Raw genomic sequence first — 11,439 nt, 5'->3', positions numbered from 1 at the left:
TTTACAGGTACTGTGAAACAAATGGCAAATAATTAGAGAGTAAATGTCAACAACAAAAAGGTGGATTTTAAAGCAGTTTTAAAGTGTATGCCTATTTTGGCCCACTATAGACTGTATATACATTATGATCCGTTTTGATTTGCCACTACCTTTTAAAAGTATGTTTACTATTGTGTTTGTAGGACCAAACTGACTTTTTGTATCAAAAATGTCGACTCAAGTGGAGGTTCAAAATGGGAGTCGCTGCAGTACCCCAAAGCTCCATCGTGAGCGCTGTAACCGAGACCAGATTTCTCGCTGGCTCTCGCGATAACTCAGCGCCTGGTTCCAGGGCCGGCGGCCACCCAGTCGGAGAAGAGATGGCGGCCAGAGGGGGCTTTCAGTCGGTACCCACTGGTGGCGGAGGCGGCGTAATGGGTCCCGGGCCGCCGGTACCCGGCGCGGGGCCAGGCATGGGCACAGGGACTCCCTCTGGAAGGATGGGACCGTCGCCGGCCGCGCAGAACCACATGTACCGCTCCCCGATGCCCGGGCCTGGCTACCCGGTAAAATCTCGTTCGTCCGCTAGAACAAAGCCGCCTTGGCAGCGCTTTGTCACGGCCAGCTAACAGTTAGCCGCACTGTGGGCGCCCGACACGGTTTGTATAAGCCCACCGAATAGCCACCAGCTGAAATGAGCTATTCCTCCGAGTTGCCTCAAACGAGTTACCTTTAAACCGCTATCAGAATTTAGAGTGTAATGTATATCCCTCCGCCCAGCTTCCTGGCGTTACGCTATCTAGTCCCACTAGCCACTTAGCTTAGCATGCTAACGTCTGCTAGCCGGTCGCCGGAGCACGATTTCACTCACAAGTAGTCGCCGATTTTGTCCCTTTTTCCGATGCGGCAAAAGCAGTCAAACTGACGTTTAACAGCCCCACGCGTGGCTCTGGCATCCCGAATGGACGTACGTGTCCGTTTTAAGAAGTTAGTTAATGAATGGCGCGTGTAACGTGCTGCGAATCGTTCGAAACTAGTGCGGCACGTTTGCTGGCTTCTCCTGTTCAAATATCCCCCCCATTCGCTGTGATTAGGACGTGGCCACATTCGTCTAACTGCACATGCTAACCTCACATTTTCATTAAAAGAATGTTTTGATGGCACTGTTAGAAAGGTGTTAATTGAAACATTTCTAATTTATAGTGTTTAATTGTACTGCAACGTACCGAGAGCTGTTTTTTTAATGTGTATATATATACACACACATATATATATATATATATATATATATATATATATATATACATATATTCACCTATGATGACTAAAATTGTCTCTATTGGCAATTGGAATTCGTTTTAAGAGTTGGCAGTATGTGTAAGTCATTTATTTGACTTTGAGGTTTGGTATGACATACATAGTTAGAGATGGTGTAATAAACCTTTAATAAACAGGACAAAAACTAGAAAGATAGATTCACACAATGACTCATTAATAATGTAAAATAAACAACAAAAACAAAGGTGTATTGAGGATACTATCTAATCTATTCTAACCCATAAAAAAGTGTTAAATGTTGCTTGCTGTTGTATAGTACGTTATAGATATAGTCACAGTGGTTTAAAATACAACTGCAACACCCTCAATTTAGGCACTTTTTATACCCTCACTGACATTCAAGAGCTAACTTTTGAGCCTATATGAATTCAGTTGCGAACCAAAACAGCAGCACGTCAGCAGTTTGTGTGAAGTCTTAGTGCAAGTTGTTGTCTAGTATTTCCATTTCTTTCTGCCCTAATCTACTTCTGTTCTTATTCCTTTTTACGTTGTTTTAAACGCCCAATTCTCTACTGCAACTTTTTTTTTTTTTTGTAATCAGAAATGCCATTTTACATTCACAGTCAATTAAGCTGACTCTTTGTACGTGCAGGCTGGCACCAAAGATTCTTCTTGGCAAATATCTGCCAATGTTTTCCCCTGCAAGGGTACACCTGTATTTAAATCTTTAATAGTAACATTTTCTCGGCGGCCCTCCATTGTCAAGAGAGTGGGTTGCCTAGTGACAGGCAACTCCGCTGAAAAGATGTTGTTTTTCCCTTCCCCGAGCATCCTTGACTGCTTTCATTCATCCCTGCAGCCCAGCGTTTGCGCGCTAAATGGTGTCAACCTCGCTTGTTCTCGGGTACTTCAAGGCCGCGCAGATGTGCGTGCGTGCAGAGCATGTGGGGGGGAAAAGGCGGCGCATCTCGATAAGCCGTTTTTTGTTGACGTCAAGTCGTCATCTGACGCCACCTCCCCGCTGGAGGGGGACAGGCGTTTTTGTGATTTGTCGTGTCGTCTCTTCGGCGGCCACTTTCGACCGCTGCGTCCATGCTGTCTGATACCAGAAGTCGGCTCTTTGAGTTCTTGGCTCATGGCTTGGTGAGTGACGGTTATTGTCTGTGTTCACACTAACCTTCCCGTGGTCTTTATTTGGGAGGGACTGTGCAATGGGCACATATGCAGCCAAACATGACTAAACTGTCGCGCAGGGTTTCGGGAACTAGTTTTTATGAGTGGCTGACTAGTTTTACTGTGATTCTCAATTTTAAGCGCTGGCGAATGGCGTCGTAGATGTAACAGCCAATCAAAAATGCACACAAGCCGGCCTTAAAAATAACAATTTTCCTTGTACTTTTCACGATCAATAGCTCATAAATTCCAACACTTGTCATGTTTTATGACCTGCTGTAAGGCTGGCAGGTGAAGATGTAATCACACTGGATCATTCAGGGCTACGTGCCAGCATTTGTTCAAAGTTGACGATTCAGCACCTACTATTGTTGTTTTTTTCTTCGACTTATTTTTTGGCAGAGACCAGGCATGCCTCCATCCAGCCGCATGACCCCGCAGGGACCCGCGATGGGCCCCCCGGGCTACGGCGGCAGCCCCGTGTCCCGCCCAGGGATGCCCGGCGTGATGGACCCGTCTCGCAAGAGGCCCGTCCCGCAGCAGATCCAGCAAGTTCAGCAGCAGAGCCGCAACCAGCAGTAAGAGGCGATCGATACCTTTGGAGGCAGATGCATGGTTTAATTAAAACCCTGGCGTATAATGGTGGGATTAAATGACATCTGCTCTAACATAAGTCGACACTGATCAATACTGTTGCACAAATGGCACAGCTTAAACTTGGAGAATGCCAAACTTCAAAATGAAACCAGTTGCTCTTGTTTAATGTTAATGGTTTGAAATCATTCTTTTGCTGTTTGTCAAGATGAACTAAAGATACAGTACAGCTTCCTCATGTCTGACTTGAATGTGCTTTGTACAGTACAAAAAAGAAGAAGATGGCTGATAAAATTCTACCTCAGAGGGTAAGTAGTATTAAAAGTGACATTGTCTCAGAGTTGGGGTATATGCATACCGATTCACCCCCGCCAACATATTAACTGATTTATGTATGTGAGAGAGCCCACACACAGTGAGGAAAAAAATCAGTCTGCGTACTGCTCATATAGTGTTTGGGGTACTCGATTACCACCACAGCGAACCACACACACAACCATGTCTCCCCAAAAGGAGATGTCTGGTGTATTACCGAGACTGACCTGTGTGAGGTAGGACGCTTCCACGGGGCATCCAAAATGATGAAAAAAATGCAAGGAAGAAAGTAGTAGTAGAAGAAGAAATGGGAGACGCTAGGCTAACCTTTAGCTTATCTGGTGACTACATTGCAGTTGCAAACTTCTTGTCAATTTTGTTTAGGCCACTGGATAATCGTTCAGAATTAAACGTTGGTTAATCAGACCTTTGCGCGCTTTTCTCGTAAGAGTTGAAAAATACTCAAATTTGGCCCGGTTATCGGAATGTGTGTACCCCGCTGTAGCCGTCGAAATACATATTCATCTCCCCTAGCATGCTGACGTGAATATTGGAACAGGTTTTTGATTGCCGCCATGACTGTTTTACGAGCGGACTCGGGATGAAAAATCACTCATAACCCACAGTTGAATCTTTCAGAGGCATCAGGCCTTTGATTAGAATTGTGGAATCGGGTTTAAAGTCTTCCCCGTTTCGTATTACCAGAACTCACCTTGTCCCGTGTGCTTGTCTCAGATCAGGGAACTGGTCCCGGAGTCTCAGGCTTACATGGATCTACTGGCCTTTGAGAGGAAGCTGGACCAGACCATCATGCGCAAGAGGCTGGACATCCAGGAGGCCCTCAAGAGGCCTATTAAGGTTTGATTTTCGCTTCAGTACTAGTGACACCAATCTTTGTCGATCAAAACAAAAATTTTCTTATGTAATATTTCTGGTAATAACTAACATTTTATTCTTTATTCTCGCTGTTGTTTTTTCCCAGCAAAAGAGAAAGCTTCGTATCTTCATATCGAACACCTTCAATCCAGCCAAGCCCGACGCAGAGGATGGTGAGGGCACTGTTGCATCATGGGAGCTTCGCGTGGAGGGGCGTCTATTGGAAGATGTAAGAGTCTGGTTGCAATAGCACTGTCTTCATCAAGCACTTTGGTTTAGTTTAACATTGTTTTTTTTTTTTCATTGTAAACCAATTTGCAAAGACTCACCACCTTCCTGTCTTGTGTCACTACTTTGAGTAACACCACACGTTTACTTTTCAGACGGCCGTATCCAAATATGAAGCCACCAAACAGAAAAGAAAGTTCTCTTCCTTCTTCAAGTCTCTGGTGATAGAGTTGGACAAAGATCTTTATGGACCCGATAATCACCTGGTGGAAGTAAGAAGACGAAAAATGACACGCACACACACAGTGGATATAAAAAGTCTACACACCTGAACCACAACACATTTTCCCACCTGTTTGAGAAATTTTGTCACCGTCTCATGAAACCAAGGTTGAATTTTTTGGCAATAATTGTAAAAGGTATGTTTGGCGTAAACGCAACCACACTACTCATCCCCAAAAGAACACCATCCCTACAGTGCCGCACTGTGGTGGCAGCATCATGAACGCGGGCTGTTTTCCTTCAGCTGGAAACAGGGCCTTGGACATGGTGGAAGTCTGCTAGAAAGCGGAAGAAGAAAAAAACTAGAACAGCTGAACTTTATTTGTGCGTCAGAGGCACTAAAGGTGGCGCGTTTAACATGAGTTTGAATTTGATTGGTTAATTCTGAATGCAACCCCATCCCATTTAGAGGAGGGTGTTCGGACTTGTGCAACCACATCTCTGTGTTTCAAAAAAGAAAGATGAAAAGTAATGTTTTGAATTGAATTGTCTTGGTCTCGTTTTTTGAATTGATTTGTCCTGATCATATTTTTCTAATTGAACAGAGCTGTGTGGACATTTATTTATTTATTAGGGCTATACAATCACGTTTTAATCATGACAGCGAGCCACTTAGCTCCCATCCATGAAGCACTTTTACTGCTTTCTGAAATAACACTGGCAAAAAGCGTTTCCATTTTCTAAAGATTGTCTTTGCACCATTTTAGTGGCACAGGACCGCAACCACCCAGGAGACTGATGGCTTCCAGGTAAAGAGGCCCGGCGACGTGGGTGTTCGCTGCACAGTCTTGCTCATGCTCGACTACCAGGTACCAAAATGCTCACGCTCGTGTGACTTCGACCTCGATGAGATCAATTCTGACGAGGGGTGGGGGGGAAAAAAATAAATAAATAAACAGCCCCCGCAGTTCAAGCTGGACCCTCGCCTGGCTCGCATGCTGGGCATCCACACCCAGACCCGGCCTGTCATCATCCAGGCCCTGTGGCAGTACGTCAAGACTCACAAGCTGCAGGACCCCCACGAGCGAGAGTTCATAAACTGTGACAAGTACCTGCAGCAGGTTTGCATCGTTCCAGACCTTTCTGTCTTAAGCAAGGGTACACGTCACGCATACCTTTTTTTTTTTTTTTTTTTTTTTTTTTAATAAATAAATAACATGTGAAAGACCCCATTCAAACTACTCATGATAAGGAAAAACTCAAATTGTCAAAGTGGGATGTATCGACCAACACAGCAAATCACACACACAACCTTATCTCCAACAACAATCGCAAGTCTCCAAGACAAATGTCTGTTGTAGTACCAAGACTGGCCCGTTAGAGGCAGCATGGTGCCACAGGACAGCCAGTGTGCAGAAAATACAAAAAAAAAGAAATGGGAGCGAGAAGCTAGGCTAACCTTTGCTTCTTTTTTATTTTTGCATGTGCATAAGGTTTTGATCGTAAATATTAAACAGGTATCCCATTTATGATTGTCCAGCCATATGCCAAGCAGAGAGGGGAGGGAAAATCACTCTTAAAACACCCCACACCACAAGATCATCGATCAGCATAACCTTTGAGACGTCGAATAATCTGACTTCATCTCACTTTAATGGGAAGGTGCGAAAAATGCTCAACTTCAGCCTGATTATTAGTATGCGAGTATATGGGGGAAATACACATAACACACTCCACACCACAGGGTAATCATTTAGGATTATCTTTCAGAGAAAGCTGACAATCTGGCCTTTTCTGAGTTTAATCGGAAGTAAGGGAATGAAGCTCAAAATCTCTTCCATTTTCAGTATGTGTGTACCCGGCATTACTTTTCTCCTGTCTGATGCTCAGCATTCGCCCCAAAAGAGCTGACATTTATAACAGTCATAACATTTGATGTTGTGCAGCACACTTGTTTGCCTCCTGTGTCCTTGTATGGACTTGAGACGCCCCGCAGGCCGAGCTCCTGAGACTAAACATGACTGCCACTTCAATGTCGTCTCAGGAAACAAAAATGCATCAAAGCATTGCTGATGAGTGCTATCCCCGGTTTAAAAAAATAAATAAAAAAGATTTGTACAGGTCTTGCGCTTGTAAATTACAAGTTTCCAATGCATGCTTGCAATTCTTAAATGCTTGAACATGATTTCCGCCCCCTCCCCATGTTGTCTGAATGTCCACCGAAATGGCTTTTCTTCAATCCACAGATCTTCGAGACCCAGAGGATGAAGTTCTCGGAGATCCCGCAGCGCTTGCATGCGCTGCTGATGCCTCCCGAGCCCATCATCATCAACCATGTGATCAGGTAGCGTCGCGTCAGCCCCGTTGCAACTCATGAAACCACTTAAGAAAATTGTTTGTCCTAAATGTGCTCTGCCTGCGACACATCAGCGTGGACCCCAACGATCAAAAGAAGACGGCGTGCTACGACATTGACGTGGAGGTGGATGACACGTTGAAGACCCAGATGAACTCCTTCCTGCTGTCCACCGCCAGTCAGCAGGAAATAGCAGGCTTGGACAATAAGGTCATTAATCCATGCCTTTCCGCTATTTATACTACAACTATTCAACAAGACCCCACAACTTGTTGAAGACAACAGTGATACAGTATTGTGAAAAAGTATTGACCCCCCCACACTTTAATGTTTAAGATCATCAAACAAATGTAAATATCAGACAAATGTTGCTCAAGTGAACGTAAAATGCTATTTTTAAATGGTGATGTAATTTATTGGGGGGGGGGGGCTATTCAAAGTTATGGTATGAGGTATGAGTGGACACTGAGTCCTGATGCGGTTTTACCTTTTGTATGTGCACCGCGTCGTGCACGCACATAGTTAGCCTAGCGCCTCTCGCGCGATCTTAAAGGGACAGCAGCGCACACGGTGAAGTACATCACGCTAAATCTAGTTTTAATGACCATTAGAATTTGAAATGGTTCTATTAAGCATTTGAATCTTTGTCCCAGTTTATTGAGAGGCAATTTCATCCCTTGCTCTAATGCTGCATTTGCACTCTGTGTACCTAATGAAGTGTCCAGTGGGTGCATTACATTAACGGCGACGATAATGCAGCGCGTCGGGCGGAATGTAGACCGCGCCGCCGGTTTAAATGTGGTGTGACGGCGCGGCTCCATTTGACACACACACTTGTTACAGCTACAGATGTGCCTGGCACGCGGAGGCCAATTTCACACAAATGTGCTCGCGATGCGAGTCGGGTCAGGTCTGCTCTACCTCCCGCCAGCAGTCATTAGAGTGGAGTGAAGTGGTTTATTTGGAGGCTAGCGCCGCCTACTGCGCGGGGCGGGGTTTTTCGCCACTCTGACAGCATTGTCGAGATGACCGTAAAGCGACGTATTGACAGGTTTACACGCACGGTCGCCTCGCCTGTCAGACCACGGCCGGCTTCTCTCGCTGCCTCGGTGAATCAAGCGAGTGATTCAATTCCTTTGTGCCCCGCATGTATCCTCTCAGATCCACGAAACCATCGAGACCATCAACCACCTGAAGACCCAGAGAGAGTTCATGCTCAGCTTCGCCAGAGACCCTCAGGGCTTCATCAACGACTGGCTGCAGTCGCAGTGCAGAGACCTCAAGGTGAGGGTCATTATGGTGAGGGTCCTGGCACATGGCCTGAAAGAAAAAAGAATCTTTTCCATTTATGTTCTTGAGGGAGACATAATATGAAAAATGTGGCGCATGCAGAGGACACATCACCAAGAAATCCGCAGATAAAAGATTGGCTTGAATGTTAAATTTTGATGCATGTGTGGGCACTCCAGATGTGCAGCTCTTTGTATAGAAGACGTTAACAATTAAATTTTTAATAATATGTCCCTTTAGTGTTGGCATGTTGTCTTTTATGGGGGGGGGGGGGGGGGGGGGGGGGTGTAAAGTGACTGCTATTTAGGCAAATGTATTCTGCTGGGTGCTTGTGCAGTATTCAATGCTTGAAAAGAAATGTCATCCCAACAATGCACGTGACAAAACATCAACTGTCTCGTTTTCACCCCCCAAAAATGAGGGGAAAAGTCTCATAAAAGCAGCAGTGAGTGTGGCACGACAAAGGTTGTACACCAAAACAATTGGAATGAAATGTTTCTTTTGAATGAGAGAAAAATCAACCAGTCTAGCTTTCACGAAAAAACAACAAACCACACACCGAAGGCTATCGCGCAGATTTATAGTGACGGCCTGACGGCCAGCTGATAGAATCTAGAAACTAAGTTATGAACTTACGTTCCATGTCTACGCAGCCCGTTCAAGCAGGAAAGCAGTTAGTGCAATGCAATAGCTTCAAGATGGAGCTTTGTCACAGATGCGGATGTTGGCTTAATCTATCGTGGATAACTTGCACTCGGGTGTTCCTGTAATTAAGAAGAGGTGACAACATCAGCAACCTATGAACACTTGGTTGCATTCAGCGCGCGTGTGTCACGCTTGGGCGCTTGGAGTTTGACGCGTTCAATAACACTGCCAGGCGCCTGCAGGCTATATAATCGCACAAATTGGGCCGTGCTGTAAAAAAAGCTTGAACTGTACATGCAATGTAGTAAAAAGTAATCAGACAGAAGTTAAACATTCTCTAATAAAGGAAAATAGCCCCAACGATTCACCATGTGTGCGCTGAATGTTGTTTGCCAAGCGATACCGCCACCTGGTGGTGTCTTGTAGGTATTGCTGGAAGTAATATTTTGTTGCAAGCAGCATTTTAGTAAAGTCTGCCTCACAGTCCAAGGGTTCTGGGTTCCATTCTGTGAGGGTACTCCGGCTTCCGCCCACACCCCAAAAACAAAGTTAATAGAAGACAAAATTGTCCGAAGCTGTGAATGTGAGTAGACCGATAGGCCGACATGTTTGTTTTTTTTCCAGGGCCGATGCCGGTTGTTATTCGTCAAGGAGGCCGATAACCTGTATTTGGAGCCGATATTCACTTGCAGTAAAATGGAAAATATTGCTGTCAAAATTTTAAATAATTCAAACTAACACTTCATTTAAATATCTTCAAGCATATGTTTATTAAGATTTTCTGATTTGTAACGTTTGGTTTTGGTTTTTTTTTTAATCTGAGCGAATAGACCATTTTTGTTTTAAAATTCTAACAAAATGCAGAGAACTCCAAGCAACATGTCTCTTAAAGTTGAATAAGAAATTGACAAATACCTCCCTACGGTTCTTTACTGTAAAATAATAAAACCATTTGCATATAACTGAAACGGTATTTTAATTTTTTAAGTTCAGTTTTATTTTCGCTTATCGGCCGTTGGACTGAAAAAATAAAAAGAATAAAAAAAGTTGATGCCAATATGTAAAAATGGCAAATTTCAGCGCTGATAATCAGCTCAGCCCGGCCGTTAGTCGTTCTATCCCTAACCCCAATTACGTGACTGTAGCGGTGACAAAATCGCCTGAACGTAGTCGCTCTCTGGTCTCCGCAGACCATGACGGATGTGGTGAGCAACCCAGAGGAAGAGAGACGGGCCGAGTTCTACTACCAGCCGTGGGCTCAGGAGGCCGTGTGCCGCTACTTCTACTCCAAGGTGAGCCCCGTCGTGCTCTCAGTCGCTTCCCCGCAATGCAACAGATGCCAACCGCTGTGTTTTCGTTTGTGCAACAGGTGCAACAGAGGCGACAGGAACTGGAGCAGGCGCTCGGAATCAGGAACACCTAAAGTTAACTGTAGGATGGCCGTGGAGGATGTCGACTCGTTTTATTTTTTTACTACCACTTTTTTCTTGTTGATTTGCTTCTCGAGCACACATTTTCCGCCTCCCCGACAATGTCTTAACCTCCAAACATTCCTGTAGTCAACAACACCCAAGTGCCAAAGTGAGCACAAAACGCATCTAAAAAAATAAAATTACAACAAAACAAACACGTGTCCCGTTGGGTTTTATATTGTAACCGATCAGGATGTCCCATACTCAAACTCTTCTTGTTTTGACCAGGTGCCATGCCGTTCTTTTTTTTTTTTTTCTTTTTTTTTTTTAATATTAATTATGAACTATGTATAATATCATGACTTGTCTTGTTAGCTAGTACAGATGATGATCAAGGAAGTAGCTAGTTAGCAGTACCTCTAGTCCAAATAGTTTTGTACATACTGAGGCAGAAGAATGACGAATGTGAAGTTGTACCTCTTTATCCCATCAGATGTTTTGTTTTGGTTTTTTCCTTCGTCAAAGCTCAGATAGTAGACGCTGTATTTATGAGAATAATGAGAATAGTCAGCGGCGATTACTGAAGTGCAGCAAAGGCATAGGTGATGTTGAAAAAGTTGATTAGTATGATGAAATGCTGCGATTGATAATGTCTGGTGTGAAACAACACTGTAGTAATTATTTGAAGCTTTTTGATGGACCAAACCTATTTTTCTGTATCTTCTTATGTCATAATAAAGGATATGTAAAACCTAGTGGCACATGTTTATTTTGACATCCATTCTGTAGTTGGCAGGAGCTACTTGAATGATTCATTGATAGATTTTTATTTTATTTTATCACGGAAATAGCACATCAGAACAATTTAAAATGGATTTTGGGGGTATTTGCTATTTTCTGGCAAAATCTAAAGGTGGGAAAAATATATCTTTGGTGTACTTTTTTTTAATTACTATTCATTATTTAGAGTTTCTTATTTTGGCTATGTTTCTTTCGGCCAAAGAAATTATAACATACATTGTTTTATAGATATTACTTTTTTCATATCTTGTTTACAGTATGTTATTATCC

At 43.8% G+C, this 11,439-nt stretch overlaps 1 protein-coding gene across 2 annotated transcripts; it reads left to right on the top strand.

The window, feature by feature from the left end:
• The first annotated feature begins 303 nt into the window (after positions 1-303).
• On the top strand, positions 304-11,123 carry smarcd1 (SWI/SNF related, matrix associated, actin dependent regulator of chromatin, subfamily d, member 1). Of its 2 annotated transcripts, none has more exons than XM_061785453.1 (13): positions 304-545; positions 2,833-3,008; positions 3,290-3,332; positions 4,075-4,197; positions 4,322-4,444; positions 4,599-4,715; positions 5,433-5,534; positions 5,625-5,786; positions 6,912-7,009; positions 7,096-7,231; positions 8,183-8,305; positions 10,147-10,248; positions 10,326-11,123. In XM_061785453.1, exons 1-13 carry the CDS (start codon positions 360-362, stop codon positions 10,377-10,379), a joined length of 1,545 nt encoding a protein of 514 aa, XP_061641437.1. In that variant the 5' UTR covers positions 304-359; the 3' UTR covers positions 10,380-11,123. The 2 variants fall into 2 exon arrangements, with proteins under 2 accessions (XP_061641437.1, XP_061641438.1); XM_061785454.1 differs by lacking the exon at positions 304-545 and adding an exon at positions 1,436-2,400.
• Positions 11,124-11,439: the final 316 nt, after the last annotated feature.

Source organism: Phyllopteryx taeniolatus, chromosome 9 (genome assembly GCF_024500385.1).
Source record: "Phyllopteryx taeniolatus isolate TA_2022b chromosome 9, UOR_Ptae_1.2, whole genome shotgun sequence".
Classification (NCBI taxonomy): Eukaryota; Metazoa; Chordata; class Actinopteri; order Syngnathiformes; family Syngnathidae; genus Phyllopteryx; species Phyllopteryx taeniolatus.
The sequence above is the reverse complement of the archived record's forward strand: the minus strand, read 5'-3'. Positions and strand labels throughout refer to the sequence as shown.